General features: G+C 55.9%; 5 protein-coding genes across 15 annotated transcripts; 2 read left to right on the top strand and 3 right to left on the bottom strand.

The window, feature by feature from the left end:
- Positions 1 to 508: 508 nt before the first annotated feature.
- Positions 509 to 13,657, bottom strand: H310_03445. Of its 2 annotated transcripts, XM_008867316.1 has the most exons (27): positions 13,422 to 13,657; positions 13,076 to 13,370; positions 12,715 to 13,016; positions 12,502 to 12,617; positions 11,970 to 12,435; positions 11,797 to 11,922; positions 11,617 to 11,739; positions 11,500 to 11,559; positions 10,698 to 11,440; positions 10,492 to 10,650; positions 10,084 to 10,443; positions 9,865 to 10,027; positions 9,062 to 9,808; positions 8,151 to 9,005; positions 7,705 to 8,105; positions 7,404 to 7,641; positions 7,280 to 7,348; positions 7,100 to 7,228; positions 6,719 to 7,047; positions 6,340 to 6,674; positions 6,005 to 6,295; positions 5,777 to 5,942; positions 4,394 to 5,723; positions 4,211 to 4,342; positions 3,778 to 4,161; positions 3,473 to 3,724; positions 509 to 3,418 (listed from the first exon to the last, which is right to left on the bottom strand). In XM_008867316.1, exons 1-27 carry the CDS (start codon positions 13,605 to 13,607, stop codon positions 2,684 to 2,686), a joined length of 9,492 nt encoding a protein of 3,163 aa, XP_008865538.1. In that variant the 5' UTR covers positions 13,608 to 13,657; the 3' UTR covers positions 509 to 2,683. The 2 variants fall into 2 exon arrangements, with proteins under 2 accessions (XP_008865538.1, XP_008865537.1); XM_008867315.1 differs by having other exon boundaries at positions 509 to 3,724.
- On the top strand, positions 563 to 2,695 carry H310_03446 (hypothetical protein). The gene has a single exon (XM_008867317.1). It carries the CDS (start codon positions 1,002 to 1,004, stop codon positions 2,580 to 2,582), a length of 1,581 nt encoding a protein of 526 aa, XP_008865539.1. The 5' UTR covers positions 563 to 1,001; the 3' UTR covers positions 2,583 to 2,695.
- A 210-nt stretch (positions 13,658 to 13,867) lies between the features above and the next one.
- H310_03444 (hypothetical protein) lies at positions 13,868 to 15,701 on the bottom strand. 3 transcript variants are annotated; one of them, XM_008867313.1, is made up of 3 exons: positions 14,675 to 15,701; positions 14,296 to 14,620; positions 13,868 to 14,240 (listed from the first exon to the last, which is right to left on the bottom strand). In XM_008867313.1, the coding sequence occupies exons 1-3, from the start codon at positions 15,633 to 15,635 to the stop codon at positions 14,018 to 14,020; spliced, it is 1,509 nt and encodes a 502-aa protein (XP_008865535.1). In that variant the 5' UTR covers positions 15,636 to 15,701; the 3' UTR covers positions 13,868 to 14,017. The 3 variants fall into 3 exon arrangements, with proteins under 3 accessions (XP_008865535.1, XP_008865534.1, XP_008865536.1); XM_008867312.1 differs by having other exon boundaries at positions 14,296 to 15,701; XM_008867314.1 differs by having other exon boundaries at positions 13,868 to 14,620.
- Positions 15,702 to 15,807: 106 nt separating this feature from the next.
- Positions 15,808 to 17,977, top strand: H310_03443. Of its 2 annotated transcripts, XM_008867310.1 has the most exons (7): positions 15,808 to 16,291; positions 16,346 to 16,565; positions 16,606 to 16,849; positions 16,895 to 17,002; positions 17,058 to 17,163; positions 17,210 to 17,357; positions 17,405 to 17,977. In XM_008867310.1, the coding sequence occupies exons 1-7, from the start codon at positions 15,860 to 15,862 to the stop codon at positions 17,524 to 17,526; spliced, it is 1,380 nt and encodes a 459-aa protein (XP_008865532.1). In that variant the 5' UTR covers positions 15,808 to 15,859; the 3' UTR covers positions 17,527 to 17,977. The 2 variants fall into 2 exon arrangements, with proteins under 2 accessions (XP_008865532.1, XP_008865533.1); XM_008867311.1 differs by having other exon boundaries at positions 16,895 to 17,163.
- On the bottom strand, positions 17,372 to 19,802 carry H310_03442 (hypothetical protein). Of its 7 annotated transcripts, XM_008867304.1 has the most exons (13): positions 19,579 to 19,802; positions 19,424 to 19,532; positions 19,289 to 19,368; positions 19,167 to 19,235; positions 19,004 to 19,119; positions 18,922 to 18,960; positions 18,804 to 18,855; positions 18,548 to 18,744; positions 18,303 to 18,491; positions 18,180 to 18,249; positions 18,056 to 18,130; positions 17,732 to 18,009; positions 17,372 to 17,670 (listed from the first exon to the last, which is right to left on the bottom strand). In XM_008867304.1, the coding sequence occupies exons 1-11, from the start codon at positions 19,768 to 19,770 to the stop codon at positions 18,086 to 18,088; spliced, it is 1,158 nt and encodes a 385-aa protein (XP_008865526.1). In that variant the 5' UTR covers positions 19,771 to 19,802; the 3' UTR covers positions 17,372 to 17,670; positions 17,732 to 18,009; positions 18,056 to 18,085. The 7 variants fall into 7 exon arrangements, with proteins under 7 accessions (XP_008865526.1, XP_008865525.1, XP_008865531.1 ...); XM_008867303.1 differs by having other exon boundaries at positions 18,180 to 18,491; XM_008867309.1 differs by having other exon boundaries at positions 17,372 to 18,009.
- Between the last annotated feature and the right edge of the window lie 17 nt (positions 19,803 to 19,819).

Genomic DNA, 19,819 nt, shown 5'->3' with positions numbered 1-19,819 from the left:
ACGAAGCTGTGTGTGTGTGTGGGGGGTGATCGGGCTTACTGAAGGCCAGGGTGGAGAGGGCACGGCGACCCCGTCGCCTGAGTGGGCGCCTCGAGGGTGTGTCTCCGTCGTTCTTGCGAGGAACGGCCCACACCGGCAATGGAAACTCCCTTCCGTGGGTCTAGCACCTAGACGAGCTCCTGCGGTCGGTGGGGTTTCCGACGAGGGCAGCGTCGACGTGCAAGGAGAGCCGACTTCGTTGATGTTGGTGGTGAAGTTGACGTTGCCGATGCCAGTCCACGGCGGCGCCACCACGGCGAAATCCCCGATTTGAGTACAGTGAACTCCGGAAAATGCTGACCCCCCCACAGCCGACCACCTCCAAAACCTCATTTAAACAATTCTGTATACTTCAATACTCACCCATCAGCCATGCCAATCCTTTTGACCAATTGCAGTGTAGATACAAGAAAACTCAAAGGTAGACGGACTGAAAATGTCCTGATTATAGCCAATCAACTTGAACTAACGTAATTTTTAATAAAATGGATTTTATTCCGCCTCGATGCATGAATCGAGAGCGGCTTTTTTCGGGGACGCTCGGGACGCAGGTTCGCTCTCGACCGAGGACGCGACCGGTTCGTCGCGCACTGGTCCCAACACAAGTGGGTGGTTGACGCACCAAGGACACGCCGGTGCGCAAACGTTGTGGTTGCATCGTCGGCATGAACCGGACAGAGGGTTGGGAGCGATCATACCATAGGTCGAGGGGCAGCCCCCACATGGAGTCGCCGGCGGCGTGAACGAACGGGCCAGCCTCGCCCCTCGCCGCAGATTGTATCCCTCGCTGCATCCGGCAACGACCATGCCACACCTTTGGGGATTTCGCCGACCCGACGACGCTACTTTTCCATCCTCACGAGTCGCACCTTGCACTGTCTCGTTGAAGTTTGAGTAGGGCAAGGTCGACAACGACGTGCGCAAGATCGCGACGATGCAAAGTTGCATTTGCCACGTGCAGGATGGAAGGTGTGCCGTTGCTGACGTCGACGCAGTCGACGGTGGCGCCGCCTGCCCGATCGTTCAAGGCGCTTCTGGGCGTTGCGTTTGTGTTTGCCGGCATCTTTGTGTGCTCGGTGGTCACGGTCAACCAGCACACGACCCACGGACCGTCGCCGCCGTCGTCGAATGCCACGGCGTTTTCGGGCGACTTGCGCAAGCGGTGCTCGGAATTGTACATGACGCAAACGCTCAACCATTTTGAAGCGATCCCGGACACGTACAGCCAACGGTACTTTGTGTGCTCGGAATTCTGGCACGGCGACGGCGCGCCCATCTTTTTTTACGTGGGCAACGAAGCCGACGTCGAGTTGTATTTGAACCACACGGGCCTCATGTGGGAGAATGCGGCCGAGTTTGGCGCGCTCCTCGTGTTTGCCGAGCACCGATTCTTTGGCAAGTCCGTCCCGTACGGCGCCGACGCGTCCAAACATTTGCAACATTTGTCGTCGGAGCAAGCGCTCGCGGACTACGCGGTCTTGTTGCGCGAGATCAAGGCGGCAAGGAACGTGACCAAGAGCGCCGTCATTGGGTTTGGCGGGTCGTATGGGGGCATGCTCGGCACGTGGTTCCGCATCAAGTACCCCCATGTGATTGACGGCGTCATTGCCGGATCGGCCCCTGTGCTGTCCTTCCTCGGGGACACCCCCCCCGCCAACCTGACAGCGTACAGCCAAATCGTCACGTTTGATGCGTCGGCTGCCGGTGGCTCGGTGCCGAATTGCGTCGCCAACGTGCGGCGGTCGTGGGATGTGCTGTTCGAATCGGCCAAGACAGCCGAAGGCCGCAAGTTTATGGGCGATGCTCTCGGGCTGTGCGAGCCGCTAGCCACGGAAGAAGACGCGCTGTCGATTCCTGGATGGATGAAGAGCGCGTACGAGTACTTGGCGATGGGCAACTACCCGTACCCTTCGTCGTACATCATGAACGGCGTGAGTGAACTGCCAGCGTACCCGGTGCGAGCCGCGTGTTTGCCGCTCGAGCCGCTCTTCCCCGCCACGAAAGAAGGCAATCGGTCGCTCCTGCACGCCATGCGCGCCAGTATCGGCGTGTACTACAACAGCACGTTCGACACGCCGTGCTACAGCACGTCGTCGCCGTCGGCCGAGAGCCAAGTGGACGCCAACTATTGGGACTACTTGTTTTGCTCCGAGCTGTACCAGCCCCAAGACCAAGGGGTGAACGACATGTTTTGGCTCGACCTGCACAACGACACGGCGATGGCGGAGGAGTGCCTCGCCCAGTGGAATGTGACGCTGCGTCCGCTGTGGGCGACGACCGTGTACGGCGGCCACAAGGCGCTCAAAGACACGTCGAACATTGTGTTTTCCAACGGCAATTACGACCCGTGGTCCGGCATGGGCGTCCTCGAGGATATGTCCGAGTCGGTTGTCGCTGTCAAGGTTGACGGCGGCGCGCATCATTTGGACTTGATGTTTTCCCATCCGCTCGACTCGCCGGGGGTCAAGGCAGCGCGTGAAGTTGAAAAGGCCCATATCCGCAAGTGGATTCAACAGGTGCACGACGCCCGTGGGAAAAACTAGTGGCGACCACGGCGCGCGCTGCAATCGATGGTCGTTGCGCATCGGAGCTGCCATTGCTTTCTTAAACACGTGACCACTTGACCAACGATGATGCATTTCGTTTACATGTCGTACTCTGGTTGCCGTCCCGACGTGCTGTGCAGGTCGAAGTCGACTTCGGACGGGTCGTCCACTTCGTACTCGGACCCGATGTCTTCCGAATCGCCGCCATGGCGTCGGTGGAATGTCGACGTTGTGGTCGACAACGGCTCGCTGCCGTAAATGTCCGACGACTCCGCCGTCGGGTCGACCGTCCAAGGCAGAGGTGGCTGCACCTTTGACGGCGGCAACGGCGCCAAGACAGAATCCACCGAGTGGGTGTCGATGCTCACATCGGACATTGTTTTTCGCGACCGCGGGGCAAACGGTTGGCGGCCGTATGGATGGTTGGTTGGCATGCTTTGTCGCCCCCGTGATCGCAACGTGGGCACTGGTTGCGGCGGAACGACAACAGGAATGGCAGCACGACCGGGTCTGGAAAACTCGACCAAGGACGAGCGACCCATGGGGTGGTGGGGCGCGGTCGGCAGATTGGGAAGACTCATTCGTGACGTGATCCCAACGGGAGCCGCGGCCGGAGTCGCCCGGGGAGCTGCCCCATGGTCTGCTGCTTGTTCCAGTGGCTGCAGCATGCGAAGGATCGCGTTAGCGAGGGCCTGGCATTCGACAGGTCGTCGAAGGGTGGCCAGGTCCGCCGACCCGTCGACAAAACTCATCAAGACGTGCATCATGTCGAGGTCGCGTACAAGCTGCAGCGCATTGAACAACTGCAGTCGCTTGGGCTGGGCCAGGTGATTCTGACATGCATCCCCACAGTGATGACCTCCCGTGCTCGACGACGGCGACCGTACCTCAAAAATCGTGCGCAGGATGTCCAAGACAAGGGCTGGGTCCTGGTGCTTTCGCGCCAGCGGGGCAAACAACGACTGAATGCAGTCGGGGTGGTTGAACGCGCCGTTGGTCGCAAACACTTGGATGAGGCGCAGGACACACGTTTGGGGAAACCCGATCGCACGTTCGGACTGGCACTGCGCTAGGAGGCCCACGAGGTCTTTGCACAGCGTTGTGGTGTCCTCTGTCGTCGCCTTTACGTCCACGTACTCCTACCGACAAGGGCGTTGTTGAACCGCGACCACTTGGACAAGGTGTAGTATACCCGATAGATGAACACAAGCGCGTTGGTGAGTTTGTTGACCAGGCCAGCGTTTTCAACGTGGCGGTCGACCAGGTCGGGCAACGTGAGCGGTACGCTCATCATGGACTGCGACGCCAGCGGCATGAGTTGGGCCAGTTCGTGCTGCCACACGGCCACCAGCTGTGACGCAATGTGGCACGGATGACGGAGAGAAGTCGCTTCGGGGTTTTGCAAAAACAGATCCAAGTAAAAGTCGCCGACGACGAGCCCGTTGTCGAGATGGCTGTAGTCCATCCGATCGTCGGGAAACGTCGGGTTTGGCTTGGACAGGACGGCGTCGACATGCATGCGGAGGTCGCCACGAGTCTGGTCGTTCCAAATGAGCTCGGCATCGTACGCCGATTCCTACGCGCCATGAGCCCTTCAAGCAGCAACGACGTGTGTGGTGCAGTACCTCAAACACTTCTTCAAACACTTCCGGGTCGTCCTTCAGCGTGTGAACCAACGAATACGGCAGGAACATCTTGAGTCGTTCGAGAGCAAGTTGCTGCACTTCCGGGGCGCCATGGAGCAATTCGTACCACACCTAGCGCAGCGCCATGACGATGTATCCCGTCGTCTTTTCAAGAAAATGTACCTCGGCCGCTGGTCCTCGCAAGGTTTCGGCGGCCACGTGCTGATCTTCCGTTACGTAGTGCTTGGCTTGGATGGTCATCGAAAACAATTCGATCCACGCCGACGTCGTTAAAATGTGCATTGAAACGTCTGGGCTCGCTGCGCACAGTTCCTCGAGGCACGTCAAGGGGGCTTCGTTGTCGCCGGCCTGCAGTTCCGCCATCGCAAGCATGTCCTTGCAAAATGGGCTCAAGGGAGCGAGCACCGGAGCGTCGCAGTGCCGTGCGAGCGCTTGCATGCACGTCGTGGCCACATCTCGGCGTTGGACGGCGTCGACGTCGAATCCGCCATTCGACTTGGGTATGCCCATTGTCATGTACATCCCCAACGCATGGAGGAGGGGCGGCTCAGAGAACGAGGACAAGCAACTGCGCTGGACATCGGCCGCGCTCGTCTCCGTCAGCAAGGCAAAGCATTCCAACGCAAGCAGCGTCTCGTCATAGCGGGGGCGGTCGGGCAAGGCGTGTTCGTACAAAAACACAAGCAGCAACTCGCAGAATTCGACGGCAACTGCAGGCGGCAGCGTGCGCACCGGTCCTTGTTTGTACACACGCAGGAAAATACCGCCGACGACAGGCTCGCCCTCCAGCGCGTCGAACGAGAACTGACTCGCCACGGCGTCGAACGATACCGTCGGAACTTGAAACTCGAGCAGCGTGTCCAAGTACGCTTGGACTTCGCGGCGCATGTCGTCGAACCAGATGAATTGCGGCACGTACAAGTCCTGGAAGACACTTGAAATGAGAACGTCCATCGGTTCCGACTGCATCATGGTCGGCGTCCACATGGGAATGAGTTTGGTGAGCGCAGTTTGCACAACCACACGTGGCTTGGTGTCGTCGTCGTAGCCTGCCAACACGCGCACGCAACGCAGTGCCGCACAGACGAGCTGCTGCTTGGACATCTGGGCGCCGTGAACCACGATGAGCTGCAGGGCGTGCCAAAACACCATCGTCGAGTCCAGAATGGTCGTTTGCGCGGCTTCTTGGCGCCCCATGAGGCTGAGTATGTCCAACGCCAAGATGATCATGTTGATGTTGACGTCGCTCACGTCTTGGTGGATTAATTCGCTCACGATCGTGATGACAGGTCGAATCGAGTCCTTCTTGGCAGGGTTTTCATGTTCAAAGGCCAATTCGTCTCGACCGACGTCCGTGTTGGCCACTGCCAGGAGCACACGGACACTCAATCCGCCAATGTAGTCGAATGTCGAGTCCGACTCGGATACCCACCCGGTCTGGGATCGACGACATAAATCCGTAATCTTGATGATCGTGCTCAGCCCTTGCGCGCTAGACCACACCACGTCGCGGTCACAGTCCCGACGCGCACGGAAACGTCCTACCGAAGCATCTGCTCGACGTTCCATGGGGACGAAATCATGGTCGCCAAGAGCAGCTCCATCGAGAGCGACAGAAGCTCCATCGCGTGCGTGTCATGCTCGAGCGAGTATTCGGGATTTTCCATGTCGAGACGAAAGTCAAACTGCGCCAACAGTTTGAGCAGCAAATCTACGCAGTCAACGATTCGAGCGGAACGACGGTCGAGCCCACGACCAGATGAAGGTACATACCATACGCGTCGTACGGAATCGATTGAAACGACGATGGAAATGTGTCGTAAAACAGCAATTGCGTCCGCAGCAGCAGCGACAACGTTTTGTGCGGCAGTTTGTCCAGCTCGCATGTGCTGTCCGAAACGCAACTGAGCACGACAAACGCTTCGTTGAGCTCGGCAATGTCGATCCCGTCACTAAGACAGACGGCGCGGAAACGAGACCGAAGGAACGCCCCGTCTATTTCAAAGTCGAGCTCGGACGCATCCAATTGCAAGATCTGGCGCGCTTTCGCCTTGGACATTCGGCCTACCAGACATGCGTGTCACGTGTTCGTTCAAGGCGGCACCCACCTTCGGCTGTGGCGATTTCCTGGCGCCACGTGCTGTGAACAGCACGCATGAACGCGAGCGGATCGTCAATCGTGTCGATGACGCGCCCCGATGCCGCGCCGCGATGGCACGTGTCCGATGCTGGACTGTCGTCGTCATAGTCGGACATGGCGCCATCGTCGTCTTCATCGAAGTTGTCGACGGGATGCGTCGACGCTCGCGACGACGGGTTGGTTGGCACATGGCCTTCGTCATCTTTATCGTCGGCAAACAGCCGAGACAAGTGCATGTTGTACACGTAAATGTCGTCTTGGAGTTGCATGTAGATGACTGGCGGCATCGGCGAGTACTCAAACCTGCGGGATGAATGAGAACGAGCTCTGCCAACGTGGCGACTCACGTGGCTGTGCTGTCTTGATGCAACCGACACACAAACGGGGCCAAATGCTCGTGCAACATGTCTTGGAGATGGTCGCGCATCGATTCCGTCCATAGCACTCGATGGTCGTCTGCTTGGAACGCAAACACGTCCGCAAAGCTCGTCGGTCCATCCAAATCCAAGATTCGAACGAGCGCTTGGGGCAACAACCCGTCCAAGACACTTTTCGAGTGGTGTCCTGCCTGGCGACGATGCGTCAGCTCGAGCACCACAGCATGCTCGTAAAACGACACACGGCTGGCGCTCGCAAACATGAACCAGATCGCGCCGCACCGATACAAGTTGGTCGCCTAGTGGATGGAAACCACGTCAAGCCAAAGTTGTCGCAGCTCGGTTCGTTACCGTAGCTTCGTTGTGAACGACGAGTCGATGCAAGATGGAAATGGCGTTTTCAACGATGGCAGGCTCTTGGCACAACAGCAGCTGGACGACGCACGCCAACGAAAATGGATCGCTCAGGTATCGTTTCCCCTGCGGGTCCGTCAGCACGAGCCCTGCGCTCGTTTCGCGAGTGGCACGTACCGCTGGCACCGGCATCAACTGAAGGCCCGTCGGGGTTCGATCCATTTCAGCTTCGACGAGCGATCGAACCTAAAACCACCAACGTCACGACAACCACGTCGCAACGACATGTTGCCGTCGGTACCAAGGACGTTGTGTAAATGCACACGTTGACGTGGAGCGGAGACTGAACAAACAGACGCCATCGTACGCGAGGCACGCGAAGGAGGGGCCGCCACTCTCGCTCGTCCGGCATGCGATCGTTGTACATGGACAGGAGCATGTGGGACCAGTCTGTGCCTTTGGACGTGCAAATCGCGAGAAGAATGCTTTCAGGATGCGGCCCCGACACGCTGTTCAGGTCGTTGTCGGTCATGATGTACCTATGGCCACGCGTCACTACTACCCACTTGCACACGAGCCATCATCCACCGACAATGACGCACCAGTACACTTCGCCTTGAAAGTTGTCGTCGATCGTGTCAATGTTAGTCTCTCCCACGTCGAGATCGTCCCCTGCGTCGCGTTTGAAAAAGTTAAAGTACGAAAATGGCTTGGGCGACCGATTGTGGGCGGTCGCAGCCTGTTCGACGAGCTGGAGTTGCTTGAGGCTCTTCATCGATCGCAGCTTCTTCGACATGACGTTGCTCATCGTCGACTGCAACGGCGTGTGCTCATGGACCAACGTCGACATGTCGAGGAACAACTCCATGTTGTGCTTGGTTAGCAGCGCCAAAGACGTCGTTTTGTCCGACGCGACCGTGCTCAGCCACGACAAGAGCTCCTCGATGATGGGAGCACGCGTCTCGCCTCGTAGCATGCGGACCACGTACGCCACCTTCTCCAACTGCAACAAAAAAGTTAGGCAAAGGCAGACAAAACGTCCACCGACCTCGACGCTCCCAATCGAGTACGCCTTGTACGTGGCGACCATTAATTGCAGACACCAGATTTCAGCGTTGTCGTGCTGCGGAACGACAGAGCCTGAATCCTGTCCTCGGGGAAACGCTGGATTCGGCGCTGGGTTGCTGGAAAACGGGAGCTCCTGCAGCCACCGTTGAAAGCACTGGTCAAAGAAGCGCTGGGGATGGGTGGCGATTTCCACGATCGAGTGGTTCACGCGCAACGTCATGCTCTTGCGAGAATCCAAGTTCAAGTCGACAAAGTCTTGCTTGCGTCCGAGGCCACCACCTTGGGGCTCCACGAGCACCAACCCGTCGTGTACGTTGTCCATAAGAATACGCAAGTAGAACGGGCCGACTCGGATTTCCTTGTTCAGACTCGCATATTGCACACGGAACGAGCAATGATTCCACGCAAACGCCATCGAAGTGAAGTACTGTTTCGGCGGGACCATATCTTCGTGGTCGACCAGTGCTTCTTCCAGCGCATACTTGAGTTCCTTGGACGTGGTTGGGTTCCAAATCAAGTCAGGTAGCGCAAACGAATGCAGGAGTAAATGGGCCAACAAATGAATATCCCGACACGTCTCGGATGTGTAGTTGCCGGTCTTGCGGTTGCGCGCGTGGATGTCGAGCTCTGTCGCCGTGGGGTATCGTTCAAACCGGTAGTACAACCGCTCGCTCAACAGATCGTCGGTGGCAGCCATGTCGTCTGCTTCACACGGCCTATCTTCGGGCTCGATTTCGTCGTCGAATTGAATCGACGACCGCGAGTATATGGAAGATCTCTCGCGGACAGACTCGATGCCGAGCATACGGAATCCATCGCCGTACATGTCCATCATCTAGACAAAAAAATACACCCGCGTCAGACAGCCAGCACTCGCCAAAATTGGCGCACCATCTTTTTCGTCGACGGATGGGACAGGATGCGCAAGAACCCACTCGGTAAGATGCGCTGGAGCAACGCAAACGACGGCGCGTGGCCTGTCATCCAGATAGATGCAATGAACTGATGCACAAACCGTTGATCTGGCGTAGTCGCAAAGATGGCTTTGTAAAAATGGCGCAGCGTGAGGCCGCCGTCGAGCGCCATGTTGCAAATTGCCATCCGAACAGGAACGTCACTGTTCTCAACGACCGTTTTCATGATCATCACGCATGACTCGAACGTGCCAGGGACGGGACGGCGGTGGTACAAAATACTAAGCACGCGCGGATAGATCTTGCCGAACGCGACGACAAGATCGGCGAAGTGGACGTTGTTGGTTGAGTGGCGTGACGTGCAAAAGATGGAATCGAAAAGCGCGGCAACAGCAAGAAGGGTCAACGGGCGCTGCATCGAGTCGTCGAATGCAGCTAGAAGATGTTGAACCAGCCGCGAGTTCATGAAAATACGTTGCTTGTTCGCGACTTCCTGGGCCTTGCCAGCAGGAGACCCCGTCGCGTCCTCGGACAAGGCGTGCAACAGCGTGATGGCCCAGAAAATTGCAGCTTCGTTGTCGGTCGTGTGCACAGCCAAGAGAATTTCGAGGAGGCCACAGCCAGGCATGTCGAGCAAATTCAAGTGGGCGTGTTGCAGCCAGCAAAACGCTTGCAAGATTGCAACTATCGATCGCATGTCGCGGGTTTTGCACGCCATCATGAGCTAGACACATCGTCGCATGTTGAAAAAACCCCCAGTGGTCAAGCGGTCTGTCGTACTGTGTCCGACATTTCTTTGCACAACTGGGGCATCCACGCCGGGTCGCTCGTGAAATGCAGTGGGGTGTCTCGGCTTACGTTGCAATTCGAATTGAACTCTTCAATCGCGTCGACAAACGTGTCGCGGGAATGCGAAATCTTGCTCAAGTAGTACATGCCCATCCTACAAATGTACCCACGTCATTACGTCGTCGTGCGCCCAGTCGTTGGACATTATACCCGCCCTGGCCAAAGTAAAACTCGCGCTCGTCCAGCGTGCGCAGGATGCATCGAGGCAACAGCGGCATGATGAGCGCGGTTGGCGCAATGTGCATGCCAATGCACATGGCTCCGTTCGCGATTGTGGCGTCGGTCTTGACATGCATACATGCGTCCAAGAGCGTCGCCAACATGACGTCGCGCTCGACCGAGTCGTACCAGAGCGACTTGCCATTCGCAAGCACGAGTTCAAATCGTTCGTCGTGATGTTGCAGGCGCGTGATCTGATGCACTTGATCGAACGACCACAGCCGCACGTTTGTGCGGTTTTCGTCGCATTCCACGACATACGACGACGTCAACGCAAGGAGTTTGGGTTTCCTACGCATGGTTGGTCAAGTCTGGCGCGTGTCCCGGCATGCCACTCACTGAACGTTGCTATCACGGGGGTCCACGCGTTTTAATGCGAACGTGGCGTGCAAGACCAAGCCCAACTCTTTCACGGTCGGCTTGGTCGTGTGGATTTCGTTGTTTTGATACAGACCCGCCATGTCCAGCTGAATGCCCAACTGGCCAGCCAACGATTGCCTGGAAGATGCACATATGAGCTCCGATAATCAAACCCAAGTCCGTACATGCGATCGAAGATTTCGCCGCGTTCGTAGGAGTAGACAACGCGGTGGCGGTCGTTGATGGAGACGACGAGTCCGCATGGATCTTCGGCCATAAAACCAACCAGCGCGTCGTCGAAATGGGAAAAATCGTATGTCGACTTGCTTCCGGACGGCGTCGTCACAACGAGCCCACTGGGAACGACATAAATCGCGCTCTTGATCTGGCCGTGCTGCTGGGTCATCTTGGATCCTTCGTGCTTGACCGCATCCAAGCCAAGGCACTCAATGGCCACGTCAAAGTTCCCTTGAACGAGGTGCATCCAGTGCTGCAAAAAATGCGCACGGTAACGGTACCGCAGGCGCAATGCGACCGCATTGGTTTGGTGGCGCAAATCGTCGGCCGGGTTGTGCGCCATGAGAAAGCTATGGTACTGCTTGATCATACGTTCGGGGCTTTCCATCCAGAACGTCCGCGCAGTCGAGTGGCCAACCGCCGCGTGAGATGTATTCCACTGATGGCACGTGGCGTCATGTGTCTTGGAAAAGCTCAACACGGTCGTGTGGATCATGTGGTGCATGATACAAACACACGCTTCGACTGTTGCAGTCGGTGCAAAGTGGCACAGTGTGCGCACGAGCATCGAGTAATGCATCGAGAGGTGGTTGAGCAAAATGTTGAAGAGTGGGTCGACCCCAGATTTGACGTTCAAGGACAGCAGCGCTTCCAGGACATGACAGACCTGTCCCAGCACAATTGGGTTGTTCTACGGCGATGTCATGAGCCATTCCAGATCGTTTCCAGCCTCAGCCAACGCCAACGTACGTGGTGGATTTGAAACAGAGCCAGGAGCGCTGTGAAGAAGCCGTTGTGCGACAAAAAGACCTGGAGAACTCGCATCAGGTATTGCAACTTTGGAAGAAGAGAAACGAGGGAGCGTACTTTGCGGCTTTGAAGCCGGTCGGGGCCGTGCAACAACCTCGTCAAGAGCTGCAACACCGCGTAAATTGATTGGAACTCGTTGCGTTTCAGGATGTCGGCCATGGCGTCCATGTATTCGGAACGCTACAAAACAAAGCGCATCCTTGGTGTGACCTTTCAAACGACGACCTTTCTTCTTACGGCAAAGTGCTCGAGCGCTTGTTTGGCGCTGACAGGACTCGCTACAAGACGATACAGGCACTGGAAATACGCCGCGACGGCGTCCATGGGGCTGTCGGGCTGGCGTAGCAACACCATGTTTGGTACCTAGTCGATTACGATCAAATGGACGACCTTTTCACGGGTTAACTCACGTCGGTGATGAGCAAACTCGTGGCTTGGGCGACGTTGTCCTTGATCTTGGACGAGAGGCCACAGAGCGGGACGTTCGAGTTGAAGTCTAGCACCATGTCGAGGTGCGACGTCGTGATGGCCTTGGACTCGGTTGGTTTCTTTTTGACCCGCAGGTGTTGCAACAGCGACGGCGTTTTCAGGGCCACGGCGCTGTCCGTATCAGGCTTGTCGCCCCCGACAAGCCGATGGAGCCAATTGACTTGATACCACAACACTTCGGCCGGAATCGACGTCTTCATAAGCATGCGCCGTAGAAAGAGTCGACTGCCGCTCGCCGTGCGGGTTTTGTTTAATCGGACAAGCGTGCCACGCGACTTGCACGCGTCCAATAGGTGGGCGATGATCGCGTCCCGGTGCACCGAGTAGTACGTACGTCGCAAGCCGCTACCGAACTCGACGTCGAATTCGTCGCTCGCGCCTTCGTTTCTGCTCCGGCAGCATGAAAGCCAGAGTGAGCTTACCATGGTGTTTCATGCAGATCGTAGCGAGTACCGGACAATCTCGTAGAGGCTCGTCAATGGTTGTGCAAACGTGATGAGGCGGGAATGGTCGCGCTCCAGGAGCCACGAGTCTGTGAGCACCAACGACCCGTTGTCGACAACGTTTTCCTGCAAGTAGTCACGCCGTGCTTAGATGATATGGCGAACAAACAACGACGGCCATGTTGTAACATGGATCATCGAGCGAATTGAATGGAATCGTTACCTGGGAGAGGTCGGGAAATTGGGCATCATATGAGACCAAGACGGTGTCCAAGTCGAACGGTGTGAAGTGGACGTGCTGCGCTTGTAGCTCGACCGCCGGCTTGTCTCGCGAAGTAGACACGACGATATCGTGGGCCAAGGCTGCTTCAGAGATTGCCCGGACGACGTCGTTGGGACTCGGCACGTGGAATAGATGCGACAGGTCCGCCATGCGCAAGACGAGGAGAGTCGGGTCGTCGTTGGCAAGCTCCACGGCCTGGAGCTTCGTCAGCTCAAAGTATGGGAATCGACCGCTCGTGCCTCCTGTATTTGTCATCACGGTGGTTGAGATACAACGGTTGGGACGTTGGAAGCGAACATACCGAGCTGGTACACAGCGTCGACGCCGACTTGGAGGACGCAGTCAACGAGTGTGCATTGCACTGTCGCTGCGGCTTCCGTCTCGACCTGGTGGTCATTCTCTTGGTGCAGAGTGAACGTTTCAACGTGTGCATCGAACGACGTGAGCTTTGCGAGGATGCTGGCGTTCTTCATGCGGCGCTCGATGGCAAATGCCGCTCGCACACGCGACAGAGCTTGCAATACCTCGGCACGATAACGATGACGCAACTTCAAACTCACTTTTTTTTTCAAGCCAAACATGTTGATCGTGAATTCCTACAGGAAGACTTGCATGAGCGAGCGACGTTTCGACATGGCGTTGTGTACCGAATTGTCCTCGAGCGAAATGTCGAGAGAGGTGATCGCTTCGTACGACCACTCGTTGGTGATCTCACCCGACTTAGGGTGCATTGTGGCAAACGTGTACGGGCGAAATCCGAGGATGCGTTCAGTTTTGCCGCTCCATTTGACCTTCGCGACGAGGAACCGATCCGTAAACGTCATGGCATCCATCGTGGTGGATCTTGGCCCGCAACGGTGTGGACAAGATGCTTCTACTACGCCGTACGTTGTAAAGTGAGTACTACCACCACCACCACCTACCATGTGCTGAGCAGACGTTGTGACTTGCATGCTCTCTGGCATCGTGCAGAGGGATGGCGCATCGCGTGCGGAAATCACGGCCCTGCTTCAACATGTACTTTTTTACCATTTTCAAACTCGAATACAAACACCTTGTTATATTTTTTGTTTTTATTTAACGGAGACTTTTGTTGGATTTTTTGGAATTAGGTGTATTTTTGATTTATTAACATCGTACATAGTATTCTGAAAAATCCGTCGATTTTTGAATACACCTGTTCCATGTAACGAGAACTGGCATCGGCGGCGATGTTGGCGAAAATGGCGGTGACAGCGAAGCTCTAGTTCTTCTTCCGAATGGAAAACAGCTTGACGTCTGTCATGCGCGACGGATGCGCCCACACAGCACCCGACTGCTCGTCGATGGGAATTGGAGTCAGCGTGAACTCGTTGTCGAGACTGTCAAAGAACTGCTTTTCTTGGGGATGCCGTGATCGATGCCCCATGAGAATCGTAGTGCTGGGTGTTGTGAGGTCGCGCAACGATGCAATGAGGGGCTCGTATCTACTTGAGTTCAAGTCCTAGACGTGAGATGCATGTCGTTGTGGCGCAGCATTACCCGAATGGATCGTACACCACGTCCGACATCAACACAACGTCATAAGGAGCGCTGAGGTGCTCAATAGAAGTTCCCCACCAAAGAGGTCGCACAGAAGCTTCGTCCTGGAGATCATTCAGTCGCACGTTGTACTCAAGCAGAGGCACGACATCGTCTATGTCGGTGAGGACAACGGACGCCGCACTCGACAGCGCCGCGCACGCGAGGCCGATGAGGCCAAGGCCGCTGCCCAACTCAATTACGTGTTGTCCTGCGATCACCTCGGGATGTGCTGCCAAATACGCGGTCAAAATCAAGCTGGAATCCCACAACTTGCCGCCGATGCCTACAATGCCTCCATGACCCCAGCCGTCCATCAGCTCCATGCAAATGCTCGTACCGAGGTTCCCAGGCGATTCGGCCAGAGTGATGAAGCGTTCGGCGCCGTCCACCCACACACTGCGGCAGCACTGGATGCCTAATGGATCGTTTTCGTGCTCAAACAAGATGGTGGATGACGTGGGGTGAGTTGCTTGAATCGGCAATGACACGACAGGAAGCACATCGTCGAGGTGGTGGCCTTTCGCCAAGTCGCCGCGGAGCGACAGTCGCGGCAATGGATGGTCAGCGGTGATAGCCGCGGTTGAGATGATGCGCAGGCGAACTGTGGTTTTGCCGTTAACGCCAATTTCGACGGGCAACGACTTTGAATCGATTTCAAGCGCGACATCCTTCAGTGATGTCCCAGAGAGACTATTGATGGACACAGAAAGGGGTACGGAAGATGAAACGAGCCCGCGTTGGAAGAGTCCGAACTCGTTAGCGACAAAGAATACAACATCGACCCACTGGGAGACCGGGAGGTGCGACGGCAGCATGCTCCCAAAGTTGAGTCGGATTGATTGCTGACTGTGCACAAGTTTCCCGACCTCGTATCGTTCAGCTTTCGCAGCGGCCGTATCCGACTTGCAATTGCATTTGAGCCGGCGTTGCGTCGTCAATGCGAAGGACAGCGTCGAAGCATCTAGCGACAACGTGAGCATGTGTCGGACATGCTTTAAGGCGGTCTCAAACTTCTCCAAGTTCTCCGTCGCGATTACGCGACGCATGTGTGCTTTGACGTTCAATGGATCGCTCTCGACGGCGGCCTCGGCGTCTTTCAACGCCAGAGCATAGTCACGTTCTTGGAGGTACGTCTGTGCTCGATTGGCAAGGATTCGGCTCAGGATAGTTGGAGTTGCGTCGGCAGATGTGTCCAGAGTATGGATTGCTGCAGAGTATTCTCGCCGCGCTTCCGTGTACCGACCTTCCTTGTACAAGGCATTGCCGTCGGCAATGCGCTGCTCAACGCTCAACTCCATGATGTCCAAGAATTGCTTGAAATAAGTGCGTTTCGAGAGTTTCACAAATTCTCCAAATGTTTCATCAAAATCTCAAGTATTTCCAATATTTTCATAGAAAAGGTTTGCATTTCACAAATTTCATGAAAGAAGTCCTCAACATGCACCAAAGTATGACTACTTTTTCAAATTAATCGAACTTGCGCAGTGGGTTGACGAAGAAGCGCGAAACTGCGACGCCGTCGATGTCGCTGGCTCCAGGTTACGCAGTCGATGGCAAGTTTCCAGATGTGATTGAAGCTCTCAGGGAAGCAGGGTGGGTTGCATGTCCACACCACACGTACCCGAACTGCATGCTTCGGTTCACCAACTACGCCAAGATTCAATGGAGCTATGTCAAGCCGCACCAGGTGATTAACCATCTTCAGCACGCAATTCTTCTCAGCAAGAAGAACGAGCTCTTGCAACACCTCGAGTCTCGCCAAGGCGTCAGCGGTTTACTTCCACGAAGTACAACCAGTCTGGATGCCTGGTTCGCCATGTTCCTTTACGCTCAAGCTCTCCTTGTCCTTAAGAACCCATCCACGTTCGCTGCATATCTTCCTGCAGCACGTTGCATTGCTCACGAAATCCAGCGTTTGAATGCTCCATCTCGGCGCGAGCATAGTCTGCTTTTCGTACGTCTGCATAGATATCGTCCATTGTGTGTCATCAACCAGACGCTTGGGCAGATGGACAAGACCTTTTTGTCCACCCACGAGGACATCGTGGCAACCCTCGTTTCTGCCACACGTACAACCATTTCGAGTTCCTCTATCGGCTGCTGTGCGCCACCCAGCGATGACGACGATGCACTCCTGTTGTATCTTGAAGCATGCGATCCACAATTTCACTTTGTCTCGACGCGGAATCTTTGGATTGTCAAGCCTGCGGGGCTATCCCAGGGCCGAGGTATGTCACGTCAAACTATCACGCATTGACCATGGCACAGACATCCAAATCATATCGAGTCGGATCGAGATGGAAGCATACATGCAGGCCGCGAACAAGAGGCAAGTTGTGGTCCAGCAGTATGTGGAGAGGCCGCTTCTGATCTTCGACCGCAAATTTGACATTCGCCAATGGATCGTGATCACGAACACGGCGCCATTGACCATCTACTGGCATCGCCAGTGCTACCTCCGTTTTTCGTCCAAGCCGTACTCCCTAGCCCACGACGACGATCTCAACGACACGTACGACCTCGATCCAGTCGTCGTTTTATCTCGATCGTGTCGCAGGTTTGTCCACCTGTGCAACCATTCTCTCCAGAAAACAAATCCCAACGACCAACACCCCGACATTCCACAGCACATGTGGAGCGTCGACCGATTCCTCGTGCATCTCAGGTGTCTCTGCATCGCGTTTCGAACGCCATAGATTCCAACAGTCCGTTGCATGCAGCCAGGTAGGTCGGCGCGATTCATGGGATGACACGACGTTGCCGGCGATGCAGCGCGCTGCCATCGAAGCGGTCTTGTCTATCCACTCCAAATTGAAGCGTGTTGGGGTACTGTGGACGCCAGCGTGCAATGAATCGTCCCACCTTTCGCTAGAACGGCTTTGAATGGCTCGGCCTGGACTTTTTGCTCGACGAACGCATGCATCCATGGTTGCTCGAGGTCAACGTGAGCCCAGACGTGAGCCACAGCACGTCCACCACAGCTGCCATGGTGCCCCAAGCCACTCGAGATCTCTTGAAACGTACGCCCATAAGATCACCAACGATTCGGACTTGACTTGTTGCATAGTGGTGCTGCCTCAGACACCAATGCCCGGTGGCAGTCCTCCCTCGGCGACGGCGGCATCCAACCGAGCCAATGACGAGAACGTGTGGGTATTGTTGTATTGCAGCACCGACCCGGTCACTTAGCGGAAGCGACCAACGTGCTTGATTAGTTGTAGTACACCAGCGTGTCGCGCGACTTGATCTTGAAAACGCGCACCGCAGACGCCACAACGACATTCGACCCTTTCTTTGTTGGTTCAGGCGTACCCATCACTTGAAGCATGTCACCTAGAGATGGTAAACGTGAGGTCCCTGGGACGAGTCACGCATGCATGGTTGTTGCTGGCACCCAGTTGAAGGACTTGGACAAGGGAGCGCGGCATCAGACACGTCGGATCCTGCGGCAACGAACGTTCTTGAAGCAAAACATGAGTCGTGGTCCCATCGGCACTCTGCAAATCGACAAATGAAAGGTTTCCATGCAGTGCTTGAATGCGAGACACTGCGCCTGATGCATGGACGGGCATGGCGGGCGCTTCGTCGAATTGAACGGCCAGGACGGCGGCCACTCGATCGATCGTGTGGTGTATTGATGAGTCTTGGGTAGCTTGCACTTCATTTCGTTTCCTGCACAGCTCGAATGGGTCACTACATTGATGAAAAAGCCGTGTACGTTTGGCAGACGTAGATGAAATTGGGTGGGTCACTCAACGAGATCGACGTGACGGAGGCCCAGTGGAGCGTTGTCCTGTCATGGCATGTCATACATATACGCTGATGGGGCATTTCACGGCTACCGATTGAGGAACTTCCTGCTTCGGAGCATTCGCCGACTTGACAAGATGACGACGGCAGCCCCGGGGGCATCTACGAGCCAGGTTTGCCATCGCTGGCATAAATGGCCAACGAGGTTGCCCGACTTGGTTTTGTCCGTTCGATTCAACGCTCGGTGCAAGTTGCCGCAGTCGAGCAGTACGTGCCAAGTCAACGTCGAAATGTCGTCTTCAGCCTCGATCGAGTCGATGGCTGTAAACCCCAGACGGGACAAGGCGTGCACGAGTTCATCCTGCCGTCCAATCACTCCGACGCGCCAGTCCCGTTGAAAATGCCTACACAATTCGGTGCATTCGCATCATGCAGAAGCGAGGACGGAGAGCGCACGCACTGCGCGCAGAAAGCTGCCATGTGCTCAACCGTCGACGGTGCCGACGGTGCCGACTGTTGCAGCACCAACGCGAGGAAGTCGCTGGCGACGGTCGAGTCCTTGACGACAGGAGGTTTGTATGCCTTTTCCACGCATCCGCCAAGCGATACGAGCTTTGCCGCGTGCAGTTTGCCAGGGCGAGTCATCCATAGCCGAACCTGCCAGGAAAAGGAATACCATCTCAAACTCCGAATCACTCGACGGCTGAGGTACAGACCTCTCTGTGGACTGACAAGATGCTCAAGTCGTCGTATACCAGATCAGGTTGCCTACGTGGTGCCGAGTTTGAAGTAACAAGAACGCCCGACATGCATTTCGCCATGGCAGCAACGTACCGACCGAAGCACTGTTCCTGGCGACCATACCAATTGCAGCTGCACGGCCGAGTCAGTCATTCGTGCAGGATATGTCACCTACCATGGTAAGGTCAAAACTGCGATGATTTCGGTGGCATCGATCGCGCACATGGCTTGCTCGATGGTCACATGGGCATGGACGAGCACGACGATGGCCTTTCGCAGGCGAATGCGGATCTACACACGAATGGAAGACCTCGCACGTCGTGCCATGACACACGAACATTCTCAATCTTGTCGCAAACAGAGACGACGTTGGCAAGAACTCCATCCCAAGGCACTTTATCGTGATCCTACAACCGCATATACTTCATGCGACTTCGATTGCATTGCACGAGTGCGGTACCGTCGATACTTTCATGATGGGGTCGACGCTGTAGCAAGTCCATCCTTTGGTGCGGTAGGCAAACATCGCCGCCGTGCGCGCTACGCATACACGACTTAGTTGTAGTGAGGTAAGGTGAGAGGAAACATGACGGACGTGTGACACCGTCGCCGACGACGACAATGCCATCGAGCATTCCATCCGGCGTTGCCGTGTCTTTCTCGTGCAAACCGAGTTTTCGAATCGCGTTGAACACGCCCATCGTCTACCATCGTCGGTGTGTCCTCGTTCAAGCATCGCTTCCTTCATACCTCGGTCACTTCCTTTGCATCCGGAAACAGGCCCCACGCCAACATTTGGGCCGAGCACGTCAAGTCACCGACAAACTCGTCCAAGTACCGCAACGAGAGCTTGTCCTGGTCGCTGCCGGTCATCCCATCGATGCGGTGCCAGTTCGACTTGGAGATCCAGCTGTCGTCGTCCAGCACCGCCGCCTGCGTCATCTGCCCTTTGCTCGTTCAAATCGATGGGCGGTGTCATCCGGATAATGTC

This window comes from Aphanomyces invadans (genome assembly GCF_000520115.1).
Source record: "Aphanomyces invadans strain NJM9701 unplaced genomic scaffold supercont1.5, whole genome shotgun sequence".
Taxonomy (NCBI): Eukaryota; Oomycota; class Saprolegniomycetes; order Saprolegniales; family Verrucalvaceae; genus Aphanomyces; species Aphanomyces invadans.
Note: the sequence above shows the minus strand (reverse complement) of the source record. Positions and strands in the feature narration are given on the sequence as shown.

Excerpts from the sequence above, each read along its gene's own strand:
- H310_03446 (XM_008867317.1), top strand. The coding sequence starts at position 1,002 with ATGGAAGGTGTGCCGTTGCTGACGTCGACGCAGTCGACGGTGGCGCCG.
- H310_03445 (XM_008867315.1), bottom strand. The coding sequence starts at position 13,607 with ATGGATGCCATGACGTTTACGGATCGGTTCCTCGTCGCGAAGGTCAAA. Across the intron at positions 11,560-11,616 it reads ACCGGCTTCAAAGCCGCAAA|GTCTTTTTGTCGCACAACGG; the intron begins GTACGCTCCCTC and ends CGAGTTCTCCAG. Across the intron at positions 7,229-7,279 it reads AGTTGATGCCGGTGCCAGCG|GGGAAACGATACCTGAGCGA; the intron begins GTACGTGCCACT and ends ACGGACCCGCAG.
- H310_03444 (XM_008867312.1), bottom strand. The coding sequence starts at position 15,635 with ATGGAGTTGAGCGTTGAGCAGCGCATTGCCGACGGCAATGCCTTGTAC. Across the intron at positions 14,241-14,295 it reads GTGGTGTACGATCCATTCGG|ATACGAGCCCCTCATTGCAT; the intron begins GTAATGCTGCGC and ends GAACTCAAGTAG.
- H310_03443 (XM_008867310.1), top strand. The coding sequence starts at position 15,860 with ATGTCGCTGGCTCCAGGTTACGCAGTCGATGGCAAGTTTCCAGATGTG. Across the intron at positions 16,292-16,345 it reads GCGAGCATAGTCTGCTTTTC|ATGGACAAGACCTTTTTGTC; the intron begins GTACGTCTGCAT and ends ACGCTTGGGCAG. Across the intron at positions 17,003-17,057 it reads CGATTCCTCGTGCATCTCAG|CCAGGTAGGTCGGCGCGATT; the intron begins GTGTCTCTGCAT and ends CGTTGCATGCAG.
- H310_03442 (XM_008867303.1), bottom strand. The coding sequence starts at position 19,770 with ATGACGCAGGCGGCGGTGCTGGACGACGACAGCTGGATCTCCAAGTCG. Across the intron at positions 19,236-19,288 it reads CCATCATGAAAGTATCGACG|GATCACGATAAAGTGCCTTG; the intron begins GTACCGCACTCG and ends ATGCGGTTGTAG. Across the intron at positions 19,120-19,166 it reads TTTGCGACAAGATTGAGAAT|ATCCGCATTCGCCTGCGAAA; the intron begins GTTCGTGTGTCA and ends ATTCGTGTGTAG.